A 20,491-nucleotide genomic window follows, 5' to 3' on the forward strand; every position below is an offset into this window, starting at 1 on the left:
CCAGCTATCCTGAAGATCTCTGCTAGTTTGTTCAGAATTATGGGTAGTTATGGGCCAATATCCATGAAGTTAAGACTACATTAGCCATTTTAATGCAGGTTCCTTGCTGCCAGCATTAAAGGATGCATTCATTCCATCCTTGTCATTTGAATTCAAATTCAGGGTTGAGAGGTGAAAGGGCCCTGCTAAATTCCTGGTGATTAAATTCAGACTCCTGAACTGGTGAATCAGCGCCACTGCCTCTGTACATTTAGGTCTTAAGTTTTACTAGTGCTCTTGGGGAGAGTTTAAACTAACTGAGGAGGAGTGCACGATCCAGGAGAAAATATTAGAAAGTAATACCAGTGCGCACAAAATGCTAGAAAAGGGAGAATGCAGTAAAATAGAATCCGTAATTTAGTAGGTGGAGTAAGAGTAAGGGGGAGCAATTATGCAGATTAAATCAGGTTTACACGGCATGTATGTGAATGGGTGGAGTGTAGTTAATAAGGGTGAGGATTTATGGGCACAGATTATCATGTGTGATTATGATGTTATGATAATGGATACCAGTTTTAAGGAATAGCAGATCTGAGTGTTAATTATAGGAGAAATTAGTGCAGATGCTGGAATCTGTACTGATGACAACAAATTCTGGACATCAGACAGAATCCATGGAGAGAGAGCAAGCTCATGTTTTGAGTCGAGATGAATTTTCATCAGAGCTGAAGTGAAGTGTGGAGGGGGGGAACAGCATTTAGGCTATAGTTTGAGGGGAGAAATGTGAAGGTGGTGGGGTGTAGAGTGCTGGGGGAGAAAAGATGTTGATAGTTCAGATTAAGTGATTGGAATGTGATAATGGCAGAACAGTGGTGTGTCTAACTGCCAGACTGGAAAGAACACTTGCCCTTTCACCCCTTCCCTATTCACCATCCAAGGACCTAAACTGTCTTACCAGGTGAAGCAGCATTTCACCTGTACCACCTCCAATCTGGTGTATTTGCTGCACCCAACATGGCTCACTCTACATTGGAGAAACCAAACGCAGACTGGGTGACCGCTTGCAGAACACCAGCATGACCCTGACCTTCCCACAGCTGGTCATTTTAACACAGTGTCCTGCTCACATGCCCATGTGTTGGAGCACGGCATGTTACAGTGCTCCAGTGAGTCAACACAAACTGGGGCAACAACATCTCATCTTTAGACGAAGCACTTGAGAGACTTCCGGACTTAATATTGAATTCAGCAGTTTCAAATTGTGAACCAACTATCATCTTTCCCTTCCTTTTAGCTGTACTTTATGTTACTTTCTCTGTCACCATGTCCTCTCTCCTGTTCCCTCCACCCCAGTGGGACTGACTTTCAGACTCACATCTGGCAGGAGACACACCATTGCTCTGTCATTCTCCCATTCGGATCACTTAATGTGAACTATCAAGAAATTTTCTCCCCCAGAACTCTACACCCACCACCTCCACACCACCCACAACTATAGCATAAATGCCACCCCCTCCACATTTCACCTCTGCTGAAGAGTTGTTTAGACTCAAAACATCAGCTTGCTGTCTCTCTCTGGATGTTGAGTGTTAAATATTTCTGGTTGCAAGATGTTCAAAGAAGTCAGGAAAGAGGAAAAAACAAGGAGGGGTGGCATTTTTGGTCAAGAAGCAAGTTGCAATACTGGGGAGAGAGGATGTTTCAGCGGGCTCAAGGACAGAATTGATTTGACTAGAGCTAAGGAACAAAAATTGTGTAATTGCATTACTTAGTGCAGTTTTGTGGACCACCAGTTATTGGGATGGATGAAGACGAACAAAATCTGCAAAAGGTTATCGCAAGGTGCAAACTTCATACAGTCATAATGGGAGACTTTAATTACACAAATATAGACTGGGATAGTGGTAGTGTAAGGAGCAGTGAAGGATTAGATTTTGTTCAGGAGAATTTCCTACAGTGTGCACTCAGTCCAACAAGAAAGGAGGCATTGCTGAGTTTGGTTTTTGGGAATGAGGTGGGCCAAGTAGGTAAAATGGCAGTGGGACAACAGTCAGGCAACAGTGAACATTGTACTGTGAGGTTTAGGATGACAATAGAAAATGACATTGGTCAACCAAGAATAATCGATGGGTGAAAAGAGAACTTCAGTGGAGCAGAAATAGATTTGGGTTGGATACATTGGAACTAAAGGTTGTCAGGATGAACAATAGTTAAACAATGGGCTACCTTCAAAAAGGAGATGGCTTAGATAAAGTATATTCTGTCAAAAAGGAAAGCTAGGGCAAACAAATCGAGAGCTTTCTGGATTAAAAACAGATAAGTTCGAGAAGGAGAAGTACGCTTTTAACAGGCATTAGTAAATACAATTGAAAACCAAGTTGAATATGGAGGATTCAGAAGAGAGATAACAGGCAAATCCAAGAAGCAGAGGGATTATGAAATCAGACTGTCAGCTACCAGAAAAGGATATTCCAAAGTCTTCTTTAAGTACATCAATAGTAAAAGTGTGGTAAAAGGAGGGCAGCTATGATTAGGGAACAAAAAAGGATTCACACTTCGAGGCAAAAGGTGTAACTAAGGTGTTAAATGAATACTTTGTATCTGTCTCTATTTACGAGGCAGTATGACAAGTTAGAAGGACTGGTTGAGATGAATCCAAGCATACAAAAGGAGATGAGACTAGAAATCTCAGAGGAACTGTCAAATAAATATGTTCCAATCTACTCTGGATTTGGGGTGGTGCCAGAGAACTGGAGAATTGCAAACATTATTTCCTTGATCTAAAGAGAATGTAAAGGTAAGCCAAGCAATTTCAGACCAGTCAGTTTAACTCTGATGGTGGGGAAATTTCTAGAAACTCTTATTTGGAACAAAATGAATAATCCCATGGAGAAGTGAGGATTTATTTGAAAGAGCCAGCATGAACTTGTTAAGCGAAATTCATCCCTAACTTTCTAAAGTTTTTGAAGAGGTAACAGAGAGGGTTCATGAGGCATAAGCTCTTGCCTGTGGTGTACATAAATTTCCAAAGGCATTTGATACAGTGCCATACAACAGGGCTGTGAGGAAAATTAAAAATTATGGAATATAAGGAATAGTAGCAATGTGATAACTAACTTAGCAGAGTGTAAGGGAACAGAGAGCAATAGTTGGTAGGTATTTTTTGAGCTGGTAGGAGGTTTGTAATGGAATTCCCAAGGACTGAAATTGGGACTGTTGCTTTTCTTAAGATGCATATAAATGGTGTGTAGGGAACAATTTCAAAGCTTGCAAACAATCTGAAATGTAAGAGAATTGTAAACTCTGAGGAGGACAGTGTAAAATTTTGGAAGGAGATTGACAAGTTCATGGATTGGGTGTAGAGGTGGAAATTGAACTTCAGTGTCAAGAAATGTGAAATTATATGCTTCAGTACAGAGAACATAGAGAGGCATTATAAATTAAATGGTCATTTTTCTAAAGGGTGTGGAGGGGCAGATAAAGCTGGGTATAAATGTATACTTGGTCATTAAAATTGGCAGGACAGGTAGGACATACGGTATTCTAGGTGTTATAAATCGAGTACAAGACCACAGAGATAATGATTGACTTCTAGAAGAAACTGGTTAGACCTCAGCTGGAGGATTATGTTCAGCTTTGAGTGCCACAGTATAGAAGGGATATGAGCATATTGTAGGGAATGCACAGGAGATTTGTGAGGATAGTTCCAGGGATGAGACACTTCAGTTATAGTAAAAGATTGGAGAAGTTAAGACTTTTGCTTTGGAGAGGAGAAGGCTGAGAGGATATTTGACAGAAGTTTTCAAAATCATGAGGGGAGGAACTGCTCCCACTTACAAATGGATCAAGATCTCGAGGGCACAGTTTAAAATGACTTGCAAAAGAACCAAATGCAAGGTGACAGAAAACTTTTTTTATGCAATAGAATACACTGCTTGGAAATGTAGTGGAGGTGATCAAGAGAGTATTGGATGATAATTTAAATGGAAAAGGGATAGAAAACATAGATGCACCTACAATGTTTCCTGCTGTTCAGGCGTTTAGAACCAGCGGCACAATATAAAAAAAGGGGCCTGCCACTTCTCTCCAAGAAGAGGAGAAATTGTTTAACTCAGAGGGTTGTGAAACTTTGGAATTTTCTACCAAAGATGGCTGTGAAAGGTTCAGTCTTTGAGTAGTTTAAGATACAGATCAATAGATTTCTGAAAACCAGCGGCATAAAGTATTGTGGATGTGGGGTCGGTCAAATGTACCATGTTCAATGTACCATGATCATATTGAACAGTAGGGCAGACTCGACGGGCTGAATGCCCTCCTCCTGTTTGCCTGTGTCTAACTTTGTTGACAGCATTGTTTGCAGTTTCATACTTTACCTATATTTTCTTCCCAAGTGCAGCACTGCTGACTTATTCATACTAAATATTATCTGTTGCTGTTCTGTCAGTTACTGATCCTGTACCAGCTCACTTGGCACACCCTTGGCTGTCTTGTTAGAATCAATTGCTCCTCCTCACAGTTTTGTTCCATCTGTTATTTTGACCAGTTTGTGTTTAGTTCCTGAATCCAACTCATTGATGCTTATTAGAAATAGCAGGGGCTCTAACAAATATCAAACCCTGGAGCAACTCATTCAGTACTAAACTTCCTCCCCATCATCCTGACTGCCTGATGTGACTCTAACGAGACCTTGCAGTTTCCTTCCTAGCCAATTTACTGTCCAGTTGCAAGTTTAGTTTTGAACTCCCACCAGTTTGAAGTCTTTTGTCAAAGACTTTCTTGAAGTCTGGATACGTAGCACCATAAGTCTTTTCACATCCTGCTTAGAAGTTCTGACAGTAGCCAAGGACCTGCCTACCACTGGACACACTGAGAATTACGATGGTTCGTGTGAGTGCTGTTGTGATAGAATATTACAAGCATGTGGTGCCTGAAGAGAGTTTTACTACTTTCTGTCAACTGAATTTTGATTATTTTTGAATGAACTAAGCTGAAGAACTCTAATTAACTACAGATGAGAGTCGTAAGAAAAGTAGGTCTCCATCTTGAACTTGGAATTTTAAACTGGTCTGCAGAAATAACTTACCTTGCATTGACTAGTGGCTGATTGTCGTAATTTCTAAAATCGAACACATTTGCAGGCTGACAAATAGATTAGTTCTGATGCAAGTACCAGCTATTGTTTGATCTTGATTCGAACTTGGAAACGTTATATCAATTCTTGTTTCATTACCTATAATACAGGCACAGATTCTCTATCATCCAAACAGAAGTTGTTCTAATAAGTTATCTATAGTATTTGGAGAACACACAGAGAGAGGAGTGTGTCGCTCATCAAATATGGGATTTTAGTCTTCGTTTTTCTAATTGAAGCTATCCTGCTCTTAGTTCACAGCTAGCAACTACAAATTCTCTGTACATTACAGAAGCTGTGTGGTAAAGGGAAAGGTAATTGGGAACAGTTATTACAATAAATGTTATGTAGTTTTATAATTTAATGGTTTTAACAGTTGAACAAAAAATAAGTTAATGAAGAATTCCTGATGTAACCAATAGTGACATAAAAGTAATACTTCTTATAAACAGAATCAAAATCAGCTTGAGTTCAATTTAAAATATATATTTTAGAGAGATGTCTGTTTTGCAAATTGAATTAGATATTATGAAGCAGAATTGGGCACACCCACTCAAAATAATCATATAATAACACTCTGATGAAGGGTCTAGGCCCGAAACGTCAGCTTTTGTGCTCCTGAGATGCTGCTTGGCCTGCTGTGTTCATCCAGCTTCACACTTTGTTATCATATAATAATACTTTTCATTTTCAGATTACAGCTTGCAGACCAGGAATATGTTTCTTGCTAAATGCATTGAGGTTAAAATTGAAGTTGTTTTCACCATCCTGCCTAAACAAAGTTAGTTGTCCTTTGCACGCTGAACAATGTCCCATGTAAACATGATTTTAGTCATTTTATAAATTATACCTTAAGTTAAATAATCAAAACGTTTCTGACCTAATTGTAGAACCAAAGTCCACAGCAAATACTTGTGCCTTTGTTACATCTTTAACTGTAATGACCTACTCTAATATAATTTCTCCTTTGTGACATGAAACAATTCTACTTTATTTTGACATGGAAATGTCCTTTGATTTGAAGAGACAGAGACAAAGTGGTTCTGTGTTTATCATATATGTAATTTTGATGTTTTTCAATTTCAACTGTTTAACTGGTTCCTGTTAACGTGGCATAATGTTTACTCAAAGAGCCACTTGTTGCTACTGAATTATTTATGATAATCATTTTAATCGTCATGGATCTATGAACCATCTTTAAGGTTTTGCTTTAACTCTTGTAATGGTGTGATAAAATCATGATACTTTGAGGCTCAAGTCACTGTTTGGACCTTTGGATCTGAGAATTATTCCTGGATTCACCATATCTTTGTTATTTGTCCACTTCCTCACTGTGAGATAATCTCTGAGCCAAAAGCACATTTATTACTCCCCGAAAAACAAATTAAAAACCTCTCACATGACAGCTGTGGATAGTAAAATGTCCCTTCTGTATATCTTTCAAATTGACGTGATCTTTTCCTTTAAATTGAACAATTTCTCATAAAACCAATAAATATCTCGTTGTAATTATAAATTTTTTTTCAGTGAAGCTCACCCTGAGATGCATGTGCAGTGTATAACATCCATGTCCAATTCACCTGCTTCATTGTCTTTTGTAAGTTTCAGAAATTTCACAGAAATAAATGTATACGTTTCTGGGAAAGTATTTGATGATTCAGTTCAGTACATATTCTTGTATTTGCTTTTCAAAATTGGCTCGTGAATAGTTTTTTTGCGAATGTTAACCTACACTCCAAACATATAAAAGGCATTTCAAGCAACAATTGTTCATTTAATTAGTAATTGGACAGTGCAGCATGGATAAGGCATTGAGATATGTGCACTATTATTGGGAGATGAACAGTGAAATACCACAAATAGAACGTAAGCTCTGATCAGGGAGGCTGTGAGCACAATTACTTTTCCTCAAATCCTTCTGTGACACTGCAGGGGGAGAAAGGACTTTGAAACTTGAAAGGCTAGGGTTTGCTTTCAACCTCAAAAGCAAGGAGGAAAGGACTCTGAAATTTGCTCAGTACTCCCAATTCACCATTAGCCTGTTTCTTCCTTTAGCCTCAAGGCATTCTCCACTATTTGAAAAGACGTTAAGAAATTCAATCACAATAGAAGGCCCAGTTTTGAACATGTTTCACTTGGTGCATAGAGGTTTGGTCTTCAGGCTTTGTGTGGGGTGAATTGAACTGAGCAACCATTGGAAAGAGAAAGAAAGGTGAATGAGCAGCCTATGTGCAGACACAAATCCTGGCAGAGCAAAATCTGCTCTTCCTTGATCTCTGCATAGGCAATATAGGGGAGCCTGCTTGTGCTGAGTGTGAAGCACAGCCCACACTAAAGTCAATACAGAGCACTTGGTTTACTGCAAGAGTCGTGTTGAGTTTGTCTCGTAATTGAAGTTGCTGTTGACCCTGTATTGGGGACCATTTTGTAAAACCATTTATTTTGCATAACCTAAAATAATAACCCTTCTTTCTGTTCAGCTGATTGTGATGGTGTGACACTAGTTTGATTTAATGATTACCCGCCTGACCTCTGAGCTCCGGAGAGCTGCTTAAATAGAGAATAAGTTCACTAGGAGGCACACCAGTGGAATACTAATGAGCTGGTTAAACTTCACATGGCACCAATCAGTTTTTTTTTCCTGAATTACTCTAATGGGAGAGGCTTTGTATGTGAGGGAGATTACAGAGGATTGCCCTCATGGCCGGATATTTTCAAATGAGACCGTGACTTGCTTAAAGTGAGTTCCAGTCTTTCATGGACTGACTTATTTGTAATGTGGAAGCTTCTAGTCTCAATCTCCAGCGTCTAGTGGCTGTGTACATGTGCAGGGCTGATACAAAACAATCCTCTTGCTTACTTTGTGAAAATTAAAGGAGCTGGCAGCAACAAAACTTCTTATAGACACGTAAGTTCCAGGAGGATGTATTGTCGCTCAAGTTTAATTTTTGAGGGTGCTTTCTATACTGATGTTTAATAAATTGCTAATCCGTGTTGAGAGTTTAGATGTTTTAAGCAACTTGTCACTGTTTCAACCAAATTGTTATTCTTTCGTAACCTGTGATTGTTTGTTCTTCAGCTCTGGAGCAGCAGTACTTGTTCACTGTTTGTATGCTTAAGTCAGATATCAGATGCTAATAGAAAAGCAGCTTATGTTTCTGCAAATGAATCACACTTGTTGCCATACCATATGGCTTGTTACTCTTGCAAAGTTGATTTGATACAGGCAGCCAATGTTTATTTCTCAAACTGTCAAACAATGTGGCTCAATAAAATAGTGTGGATAACAGAAAGTGATGGAGAAACCTACAGGTTCTGGAAAATAGACACATTGGACTCAAAACATAACTGTTTCTCTCTCCGTTGATGCTGCCAGACCTGCTGAGTTTCTCCAGCACTTTTTGCTCTTGTTTCAGATCTCCAGCATCTGCAGTACTTTGCTTTTGGACGGGTGTGGATGATGTATCTGTGCTCTGATGCTAAATGCTGCACGGTGTTTATTTTTGTGGTGAAAAATATTTGTGTGCTATGTAAGGGTGTTAAATGAATATGTTTACATGCAAAGGAAATGTTATTTCAATCAGCAGCTTGGATGTAAAACCTGCGCAAGAGTGAAGCCTCAAGGCATCATTTCATGTATTAATTTTGTTTTGAAAGGTGTGAAATGCTTAATTAATCAAGGGCTATGCAGGAACCAAATAAGTCTTAAAAAATGGCAAACACCTATGTAAGAATGTTTCATCCAACAGAAAATAGCATGATGCTTGTTCAGATTTACTTTCTGATTCTGATTAGATTTCTTCCCCTAATTTACTTTTACTTTCCCTCTTGTTATGTCCTCATCGCTCTTTCCATCTTTCTCAACTCTTCCTCCTTTTTTGTTTGCTCTCTTCCATCTGCTATTTCCTGTTCTCTATTTTATCACTGTACAGGACATTGGTTAGGCCACTTTTAGAACACTATGTTCAGTTTTGGTCTCCCTCCTCCAGAAAAGATGTTGTTAAACTTCAAAAGGTTCAGAAAAAGACGTAAAAGGATGTTGCCTGAATTGGAGGGTTTGAGCTCCAGGGAGAGGCTGAATAGACTGGGGCTAATTTCCCTAGAGTGTCAGAGGCTGAAGGGTGACCTTATAGGGGTTTATAAAATCATGAGGGGCATGGATAGGGTGAATAGCCAAGGTCTTTTTTTCAGGGTAGCGGAGTGCAAAACTAGAGGGCATAAATTTAACATGAGAGGGGAAAGATTTAGAAGAGACCTGAAGGGCAACTTTTTCATGCAGAAGGTGGTGCTTGTTTGGACTGCTATGCCAGAGGAAGTGATGGAGGCTGGTCCAATTACATTATTTAAGAGGCATCTGGAAGGGTATATGAATGAGAGGGTTTAGAGGGATATGGGGACAATGTTGGCAAATGGACCGGATTAGTTTAGGATATTTGGTCTGCACGGACGAGTTGGACCAAAAGGTCTGTTTCTGTGCTGACCTGAAAGAGATGTTTGTGAACTCCTTGTTTTGATTAACTGGAATTGAAGTAGAGCAAATGGGCTCAGAATTCAGCTAGTGTAATTTTTAAAAAGCAGAAATTACTTCACTCTGATGTATGCACATCATAACTTGTAAGGATACTTTTCAAGATTTGTTTATCCAAACTAGTTGAAGCGCTTTTATTTTCTCAGTACTTAACAGATTTTGTCCTGCATTGCTGTAGCTAGCACATGATATGAAGGAGGAATCTTTTTGCAATGCAAAGCAGTCTCCATTTGAATAGTTTTTGTTAACTGTTTCATGATGGTCTAAGCTTGCTCTGAATGTGAGCTGATGTATTTGAACATTAAGTAACAGACAAGGGAGCCAAAGGCTATAGGAGAAGACAGGAAAGTGAGATTGAGATCATAACCAGATCAACCATGACCCGAGTTAATGACAGAGCAGGTTTGAAAGGATATGGTTACGTGCAGTTACACAGTCAAACAAACAGAGTCACAGCGGCATGCAGAGATATACCTACAAGTGCAGTCAGATGCTGCACACAGCTAGATGTGCTCACAAGTAAACTGAGGTGCAGTGTCACATGCACACAAACATAGATGATTAAGACTGTAACCCTTCATTCCCTGTTGATCAGGAATCTGTCAATCTCAGCCAGCATAGGGTGGCACAGAGACTCAGTGGTTAGCACAGCTGCCTCTTAACACCAGGTCCCTGGGGTTGAGCCAACCTCAGGTGACTTTGTGGAGTTTGCATGCTTTCCCTGTGTCTGCGTGAGTTTCCTCTCATGCCACGAAGATATGCAGCTTAGATAGATTGGCTATGCTAAATTGCCAGGGCTTTGTAAATTAGGTGGATTAGCCATGGGAAATGCACGGTGACAGGAATGAGGTAGATCTGGCTTGGATGTTCTTCAAAGGGTCAGTGTGGACTTGATGGACTGAATGGCTTGCTTCCACACTATAGGCATTCTACGATTCAGCCTTAAATATATACAACGATTCTGTTCCTCAGCTCTCTGTGGTAAGCAGTTCTGAAGACACTCAGCTCTCTGAGAGAAGAATTTCCAACTCTCTTTTAATCTTAAACTGGTGCTGCTTTGTTCTGAGACTATGCCGTTTGGTCCTAGACTCTTCCACGAGGGAAACATCATCTCAGCAATCACCCTGTAAAGCCCTTAAGAATCCTATGTTTCACCTCACATTCTTCTAAACTCCAATGTGGAGAGTCCCAACCTATTTATCCTTTGCTCAAAAGATAATCTCTCCATATTAGAGACGATCCTGGTGAACCTTTTCTGAACTGCCCCCCAATGAAATAATATCTTTCCTAAATAAGATATACTGGCACACACAACCAAACACGTACACAATAAGCAGTTGCTCTCAGTCATCTGTCCAGACATGCATACACAGATACAGTAATCTCAGTTAGACTGAGATCAAAGGGTTTATGCTTCAGTGATGATGTTTTAAATTTGATAAGAGAACTATTCAAACATTTTTTAAAAATCCTGAATTAGCAATATGAATTTATTCGCAATAGAGTGATTTTCATTTTGTATTTAGAGGAAGAAAATAGTATGTCCTAAAATATCAGCTCAATACCTGCCTCAGTTCTGACTTGGTTAGAAACAAAAAAACTGCCGGTGCTGCCATCCTAGGTAGACAAACTGAAGGCTGGTAGAACACAGCAAACCAGACATTATCTGGAGGAATTTCCTCTGGATGCTGCCTGGTGTGCTGTGTTCTTCCAGCCTCCTGTTTGCCTACCTCATTCTCGACTTGGTTTGAATGAAGTGAAACACAAGCTTGCTGAATGTTACTTATCATTCAGCTGGTAGCACACTTGCTACTGAGGTTCCAGATTCATGTCCCACTCAAGGGCTTGATTACAAAGATAAAGGCTGCCATTCCAGTGCAGTAGTGAGGGGCATCGCACTGTGGAAGATGTTAAACCAATGCCCCATTCACCTGCTTGTATGTAAAGGATCTGACAGCACTATTTCGAAGTAGAGCAGGGAGTATCTGTGGTGTCATGGACAATATTTATCACTGAAACAATGTCACAAAAAACAGATTATCTGGTTATCATCACTTTGCCATTTGTGGAGTTTTGTTATGAACAAGTTAGCTGCCATAATTTCCACATTACAATAGCTATACTTCAAAAGCGCTTTTCAGCAGTAAAGTGCGTTGAGCTATCAGGTGGCTTTGAAAAGCATGTTTATTTGTACTGTAAATGTATATAAAAGGCTACAAAAGTTAACATGGTACTGATGTTGCTTCACAACTCTAGCAGAAATAATAAACTTTTTCTGCTTTGCACATATAGCAGTGTCAACTTTGCTGATTCTGATTTGGGGTGTGCTTCCTTCTTCTTCCAGAGGATGAAATTCCTGGGACCTATCATAGAGAGAGGAGAAACGCAATTGCAATGCAGCCACACACTGGTGGGCAAAGTTTGAATAAAATCAGTGAGGAGCCATCAACTTCCAGTGAAGATAGAGCTTCTCTAATAAAGAAGGAGATCCATGGATCTTTGTCACACATACCTGAGCCTTCTATCCCGTACCGTGGAGCACTTTTTGCTATGGATCCAAGGAATGGCTACATGGACCCTCATTATCGTAAGTACAACTTTGAATCATTTCAGTTTTAAAGAAACAAAGAAAAATGTAGATGCTCTTGAATTGCAGATGACTTTTGCCCAGACATCTCATGGGTATTGCTAATTGCTAATTTAATCTATTTGGAGATTGATCTGCTTGACGCGAGTGCTGCTTTTGGTAGTCAGGATAGATTAAGTTCAGTCAATCCTGTTTAATTCACAAAGGAGGTCCCATTAGCTTGAGTTGTTTTGGGTATCTAGTCCAAAGCATGTTGGATCAAGCCTGCACCCATTCCACCATCTTTCTTTTTCATGTACGGTCCTGTTTCACTTTCCAAGAGACATTGGGAAATGTGACCACAGGAGGTACCTGCTATCTTGCAGCAATAATGGTTTGTTGATTTTCTTTTACTCCTGTTAAAATATAATGTGTAATTCAGAATAATTACCAAAGCAAACTTGGTTAAATGAAGTCCATTGCATACAAATGAAGGAATGTTTCATTTAATTAATACTTTTAGGCCACACCTGTGCCCATTTTTTCAACTTCATGTTTAAATGACGATACAGTGTGGAGCTGGAGGAACACAGCAGTCAGGCAGCATCAGAGGAGCAGGAAAGTTGACATTTTGGGGTTACACCCTTCATCGACTGTCCTGCACCTCAGATGCTGCCTGACCTGCTGTGTTCCTCCAGCTCCACACTGTATTGATCTGACTCCAGCATCTGCAGTCCTTCCTGTCTGCGATGTTTAAATGACATGCAACTTTGGCTTACTCAAAATAATATGAACTTCCATGTTAGATTTCCTCACCTTGTTCTTGTGGTATTGTGGCAATGTCCCTACCTCTGAGGTAGGAGATCTGAGTTCAAGTCCTACCTGCTCTCGAGGTGTGTAATAACATATCTGAACAGGCCGACTAAAAAACATTTTTAAAAAAAGAAACATACAACTAGGTTTACTTTCTTTTTCTTATTCTGGTCATCCCTGAAAATAACGACGATGCTTCCCACAGAGACCAGCCTGTACTAAGAACCTGGCCATTGAGCCTTTAATGTAGAGAGGATATTACACTGAAACTACTATACATGAGTTTCTGGTTCTCTCACTACCTCCACTGGTGTATTAGAAAAATTTTCAGGTTGATAAATCAGCCTGTTTTTTCATTCTATGACTGCACCTTCAGTAGCCTTTTGACTGGAACTTGAATCCAAAAACGTCTGGTTTGGAAGTGTGACATTACCCTTTGTGCCCTACACCTCCCAGTGGATTTCTGTGCACAAATGTGAAATCATGGCTGAATGAAATCGTCTCGCCTCTGACAACAAAATTAGATGTGAAATTGGCTTGAGCTGATGATTCTTGCTGCTGTTTTGAGATGAATTTTGTAAAGCAAATATTCCGGAGAAGTGAATGTCACTTTAAGCCAGAGAGGCCACTTCTCAATACATGTAAATATGAGGGAGTAGGCGGGCATCATTGTGATTTGTTGAGATTTAAACGGTAATGCTTCTGAATTGGAGCATAAGCAACTTTTGACAGATGTTTTGTTTATGTAATTGTCAGCTTGGAGGAATTCTGATGTTTAACAAGGGCCTTTTTGATTTATAGTGGGGTACTTGGCAGCATGGAATTTGCAGAAAGTGGTGGTCACCATCAGATTGCCACTCTGCACAAATGCTGCAATGTTCAAACCTCCACATGCCTGGTTGGGACTTCTGACCCTGGCTTCTACAGAAACGTGGAATGTACAGTTCCATGGAGCATTTCATTGCAGACCTGTGGTATCAGAGGAGAGACTGGACATATTTTCTTTTTACAGCACTAGCTGCCGTAAAGTAAGTTTAAATGTCCAGTGTAAATATTATGGAATGGATGAGTGGATGAATAAATAAATTGGTAGGGTGGACAAGTGGGTGTGATTAGTGGGTGGGATGGGTGAGATAAGTGAATGGGGTGGTCGGTGTAGTGGGTTAGGTGTAGTGGTAGGGTGGCTGGTGGGTGAGGTGGCCAATGGAAAGGGTGGTTGGAAGGTGAGGTGGCAGGCAGATGAGCTTGTTAGTAGTGAGTGAGATAGGCAGTTGGGTGAGTGGGTAGATGGTTTGGGGTAATCAGTTTGGGCTGGGAGGAATTGTCAGGTCAGGGGCTAGTCAGGCAAGCTAGTTCTGTGGTGGAGGTGTCGTTGGATGTTGGAAGTTAGTCAGGTCGTGTCAGGTCAGGAGCTTAGTTGGATAGCAGAGTTTAGGTCATGTGGTGGGATTTGCCATGTGTAGTCAAACTTGGGGAGTAGTCAGGTCAGTTTGGGTGGTGGGTTAGCTGAGTAGCAAGGATTAGTGTAATCAAGAGATAGTTTGGTAGTCAAGAGAAGGGCTAGTCTGGTTGGGTTCTAGCAGAATGTGAGGGGTAAGGGATTAGGGAGAATTGGGAGGATTAGTGCAAGTAACTGGGGGCATGGGCAAGATAGTTCTGTCACTACCCTGGAGTTAGCCCAAGACTTCTCTGTCAAAGCATTCTGGAATACCTGCCGAGCTATATATTATCAGCACTGACTGATTCTGCAACTCTTGCTCAGTGTCAGAGACTTTTGTGGAGGTTTCCAGGGTGCAGGGCAATTCGTTGCCATTTAAACTTTAAAAATCACCCTTGGACGGCAGCTTTTGCTTAACCTTTCACAGGACACCTGTCTACGATGATTCAGAGACCAAAAGATCAGGCCCAAAGAATACAATGTAATATTGTGCAGTGTGCAGTGAGGCCACATTTGATTGAATCACATTTCAATCAAATTTTCTCTCCCTTTTTAAATTCCAACATGTTATAGTTAAGTGTATTCAAATTCAAATTGGAAACTGTTTCTTTGTTCTTCCACACCAAATCAGGTGTAAGTTATTGTGAAGATAACAAAGCGCGGGGCTGGATGAACACAGCAGGCCAAGCAGCATCTTAGGAACACAAAAGCTGATGTTTCGGGCCTAGACCCTTTTCTGATGAAGGGTCTAGGCCCGAAACGTCAGCTTTTGTGCTCTTAAGATGCTGCTTGGCCTGCTGTGTTCATCCAGCCCCACACTTTGTTATCTTGGATTCTCTAGCATCTGCAGTTCCCATTATCTCTAAGTTATTGTGAAAATGAACACAATGTGTCCCTCCTTTGACTTGTTCTTTTCTGTCTTTCCCTTTTATTTTGGGTAAGTTATATGTATTTTGCATTTGTAAAAGCAAACTATTCATGCAACAAAGTAATGGAAAAATGCTACCTAAATTAGTGTACTTTTTCTGGAAAGGTAACATCTTTGGAATGTAGGTGCCTCGTTGTGACCTATCAATAAAGTTATGATGGGAATTCTAGTTTGATGTTTATACTTCATATGAACACTTCAGAAGGGTGCTAAATGGTAAAAAAGTGTACCAGCCAGATCTCTAGATTAATCCTTGAGTAGAGGATAATATTTATAAACCTCTGAATTATCTGATAAGCCATTTAGTTGACAGCTCAAAAGAGGCCATTCAGCCCACCATGATTGTGCCAGTTTATTTACTAATCAGTCTCCTGAAAAGGAATATGTGAAGGTAATGGATGAAGAGGTGATGTGAGGTCCAGTGACATGAATTAATTTGCCATGCATAGGTGAGATAATATCACATCTGGTTGTCTATTCTGAAGTAGCACGATGATACTTTAATGAAGCACTTTCTGTATGTTGTAAGGTAAATCACTTGACTTAAGAGGTTTGATGTCCAAGGCTGGATGTGAAACAAGCATGCTTTTAAGTCTGTCCAGACTGCATTTCTAATCAACACGTTGAGGCTCACAGAAGGGACTGATCTCCTGCTTTCTACATTAGCCAGAAGGTTTAGTATCTTGAGGTGAAAGGTCATTGGACAGATGACTGATTAGCCAGACAGCTGATTAGTGCAGGTTTTAGTATGACGAGTGCTGGAGTTTCAAGTGTGTTTGATTGTCTCGTTAGCTTGGCAGCAGAGAGGAATGTGCACTTTAGAGGACTTGATCAAAGAGACCCTAAATCTCAAGTCTGGACATTGGTTTTTAGGCCCAGGTACAGAGATTAGGATGCAGAGCCATTTTATTTTCTTATTGATCCATTATACATTGGTGATGCCTGCAATGCCATTATCCCACAGTCGACTTTTGTAACTGGTATTTCAGACATTTCCAGATGTAGTAATGTCCCAAATTCTGAGCCAGGAGACCGATGTTCATGTAACAACATCTCTCAACATGCTGATTAGAAAACATCTCTAACTGGGATTCCAATAATTTGGAACATGTTGTGACTTTTCATAAATACATTGGAGTACTGGATTTTAAAAAAAATGATTAGTTAATACTCTCAATGCATCAAATATAGTGTGGACAATCTTAGGTTTCAGTGCTGGTGATACAGAGACAGTTATAAGGAAGCAAATCACATGTGCTGACCTTTGTTCCCGCATATCTGATATTTATTCCTGTTGGTACAGACCCACCAGGACTAGTACCTGCCCAAGGGACAGATCTCTACACTTAGAGCCAAGCTCGGGAATGGTGGTTAGCTCTTCAATTACAGCTAGCAGTGCAGTACATGCCAATGTTTACATGTTTCACAATTTAGCAGAGACCATGGACTTCCCTCCACAGGTTCATTGACTTGATTTCTCCATTTCCTGGCACAGGCGTATGGAAGCAATTCTCATGGTTTATTCTCCTCCTCCCACCATCCCATCAAATATAAATTAGCTTTGGCCTGATGAATGATACTTGTGATCTGAATGGGATGAATGACTTGTTATCAGTGGGCTAATTCATGGGCAAGTGATAATGGGAACTGCAGATGCTGGAGAATCCAAGATGACAAAGTGTGGAGCTGGATGAACACAGCAGGCCAAGCAGCATCTCAGGAGCACAAAAGCTGAGGTTTTGGGCCTAGACCCTTCATCAGAGAGGGGGATGGGGAGAGGGAACTGGAATAAATAGGGAGAGGGGGGAGGCGGACCGAAGATGGAGAGAAAACAAGATAGGTAGAGAGGAGAGTATAGGTGGGGAGGTAGGGAGGGGATAGGCCAGTCCAGGGAAGATGGACAGGCCTAGGAGGCGGGATGAGGTTAGTAGGTAGGAAATGGAGGTGCGGCTTGAGGTGGGAGGAAGGGATGGGTGAGGGGAAGAACAGGTTAGGGAAGCAGAGACAGTCTGGGCTGGTTTTGGGATGCAGTGGGGGGAGGAGAAGAACTGGGCTGGTTTTGGGATGCGGTAGGGGAAGGGGAGATTTTGAAGCTTGTGAAGTCCACATTGATACCATTGGGCTGCGGGGTTCCCAAGCGGAATATGAGTTGCTGTTCCTGCAACTTTCGGGTGGCATCATTGGCAAGGTTATGGGCAAGGTCTTTTTCCAGAGAAAAGTATCACGAGTTTGTTCTCCGTCCATGAATTGCCTCCGTCTGTGTGGGGTCAACTAATTAGGTCCCAAACCTCCTTTCTAATACATTTTCCTTGTTTGCAAGAGAGCATCCTTTTGTACTTAGAGCAGGGCAAGCCTTGGTGAGGCAACCCCTTAAGTGACAACTGCTTCATAACTTGCATTAATGAGAGTAGACTGTACCTTAGTCTGCTCAGATTTGTTAGTCTACAAATGGAACACTGACTATTGTGCTGCCACTTTAACCTTAGTATTCATTCCAAATAGTGAAAGTACAGCAATAATCTCACTTTTGTGAAAAAGAAATCGGGTAAAATGATGTCATTTTCCTTTGCTCCAAAGTATGCCATGAATGAAGACCCATTTCTGGTGGGTATGGGCTTTTATTCATTGTCTTTTTGTCCTTGATGTTTTGCAGAGAGAAAGCATTGTTCCAAGGCAAATATCTCAGTTTCCTTGCATTAGAAAAGAACATTTTTTAGAATGTTGAAACTTTGCTATATGTCATGTATGGTAAAATATTTGCTGTTTTATTGCTTTTTGGTATCGGTTATGAAGCGTATTGCCCACTGGCGTTAATTAGTGGGTATTAGTGAAAGGCTTTCCCACATGTGACTGGTTTCAAGCCAGTCATGTGTAGCTAAGGATATAATGCAGTGTTCACTCGTGTTCAAACAGGCCAGCATATTTTCTGGATTAGGTTTAGTAAAATAACTCTTGAGCAGGCGGCATCTCACGTAAGGGTTTGGTTTCACGCCTGTCAACCTTGGTGCTGCTTAGAAAGAGAGTGAGAGTGTGAAAGATAAGAAGAGGCAGGGTGGTGTTTTGAATGACAAATGCATGGATGACCCTTAACTTCTGCAATAGCTCCTAAATCTGTCACAGGTGTGTATCATGCTATTTGTACAGTACTGCACTACTTACAAAGAACATTCTCAACTCACTGATAGAGGGTGTTTTTTTTCCCCCCTCTTCTCTCATAAAGTCAGTGTTTATTGCTGAAATGCTATCACCTGCAGGTCGTACCACTTGGCTGTGATTCCCCTGATGTTGTGCTATTTAGAAGTCTGCTGTTGCAGAATTTTGTTGGAGAAATTTGTTGCCAACGATAGTAAAAATAAGTATGAAAGTAACGGCACTTTTACACACAACACAGAACCTCTTGGGAGCTGTGCTCAAATGGAGACCTACAGGCTCCATGTTCCCTGTTCAAAATCAAACCTTGTAATTGAGGGCTAAAAAGAAAGGATACTGGCTCTGCATTTGAGCAGAGACGCAAAGACTGCTTAAAAGATCTGCAGAATTCGTTGAAACTGTTATCTGCAACATGTTTATTTTTGCACATGTAATCAAGGTGGGATATGTTAAAAGCTGCCCCCGCCAACTACCCACTTTCTCTATAAAAAAGGCTTAAGGGCAACATTTAATGAGCTCACTCAGTGGATTCTAGGACAAACTCACTGGAAAAGTGCACTTTGGTGCTGATTTACAAAACTGTTGAAGTATGGTTTCTTTGCAGCTGCTTCTAATTGATGTGCAAAATTTTTTTTCATATTATATTTTATTTCCCTATCTTTGAAATACCAAGTGGCTCAATGGAGAAGTAGCAAACAGGATGGCCCTTGGGATAAGGTGAAATGCAAGTATCTTTGGAGTATCTTGACCCAAATGGCTGAAGAATTCCTACTTTTATTTTGTGCTCTTTTCGTATTTACATGAAGATTCTTTTTAGCATTCACCACAGAGCTCTGCCAGCAATTAATGCTGGCAAAATTGTGGAAGGTGAAGAATTAATGGATTTTCTAAGTGTTGCACAAATATTCTTTTTATTCAATAATTCCTGAACAGTTCTATCAAAACATGTGTGATTCATTCCCATTGTAATAGTGTCTTGCTTACTTCAAAATTTAATGTAATCTGATCCCTGGATTCATTATGCTGGTTGTAGATTCTATTTGCAGTTGTTGTAGTTATTTGATAGACCATCTGTAGGTCAGCTCTGATGTTAGTTAAGATATTACATTTTGCAATGCACATCTGTGCAGCGTGTGTGTGCACACGTATAGTGCTTTTGGTTTAAAGGAGTTAACGCTAAGAATGTTTGCAGAAGCCAGCTAATCAGGTAAAAGCCTGGCTTGCATTTGGGACCCACATTGGTTGTTTGTAATTTATTGCCTTCTTTATTCCCCCACCCACACTTCCTTCCATCTCAATGCCTTCACAGTCTTATTATTGCTATGTAGATAAAGTTTTCTTGCTTTATTTATTCATTAACACAAAGAACTAAGCATTTCTTTGAGTGAATGCATCCAAACTTGGGATCTGTCACTGTTTCCAGTGTTGGTCCATGGTTTGGCTAGCCGGAAGATTCCTTTCTGGGGCGATGTGAATATATTCTGTGTTCCTTATGATGGAGCAGCCAATCTGGTAGACTGCAATGTTAGTTTGAAGAGTGTTATCCGTAGGCACGTAAATCCACCACGGTGATTCCATAGAATGAACATTAACTAGCAGCCTCTTCTGGCCTCTCATGGTCACACAGCAGATATTTTAATGCTTTGCCTTGCTTGCATTTACGAGGGTTGATGGGAATCTAATCTCAGAACGTTGGTGAGGTTAATTGAAGTCATCTGCACTTCCTTTAACATATAAACAAGCTGTCTCTGAAAAGGCAAAGTCTAACATGGGCACCATACATGAATTGTACCTTTCCAGTGCTGTGGGATGATCTCTTCTGCCGCCAGCTAAGAAGCTTCTAAAATCATGTGTCCTTGTGATGGTGAACTCCTGCATTAAGCTGGTGTCACCATTTGCATCCATTGAATGACATTGAGGGACTTCATGTCTGTTTCAACACCAGATTTCAATCAAGG

The 20,491-nt window shown here is 40.5% G+C and overlaps 1 protein-coding gene across 4 annotated transcripts in view; it reads left to right on the top strand.

Moving 5' to 3' along the window:
* LOC125451846 (transcriptional activator GLI3-like) overlaps positions 1 to 20,491 on the top strand; it is a 390,661-nt gene that overhangs the window by 122,266 nt on the left and 247,904 nt on the right. For 3 of the 4 annotated variants that reach the window (XM_048529496.2, XM_048529497.2, XM_059645818.1), the window contains exon 3: positions 11,983 to 12,225. In XM_048529496.2, the coding sequence (XP_048385453.2) occupies positions 11,983 to 12,225 (243 nt within the window). Of the gene's footprint in view, positions 1 to 7,799; positions 8,019 to 11,982; positions 12,226 to 20,491 lie in introns of those variants that run through there. The other variant, XM_048529498.2, reaches the window with a different exon arrangement.

Source organism: Stegostoma tigrinum, chromosome 5 (genome assembly GCF_030684315.1).
Source record: "Stegostoma tigrinum isolate sSteTig4 chromosome 5, sSteTig4.hap1, whole genome shotgun sequence".
Taxonomy (NCBI): Eukaryota; Metazoa; Chordata; class Chondrichthyes; order Orectolobiformes; family Stegostomatidae; genus Stegostoma; species Stegostoma tigrinum.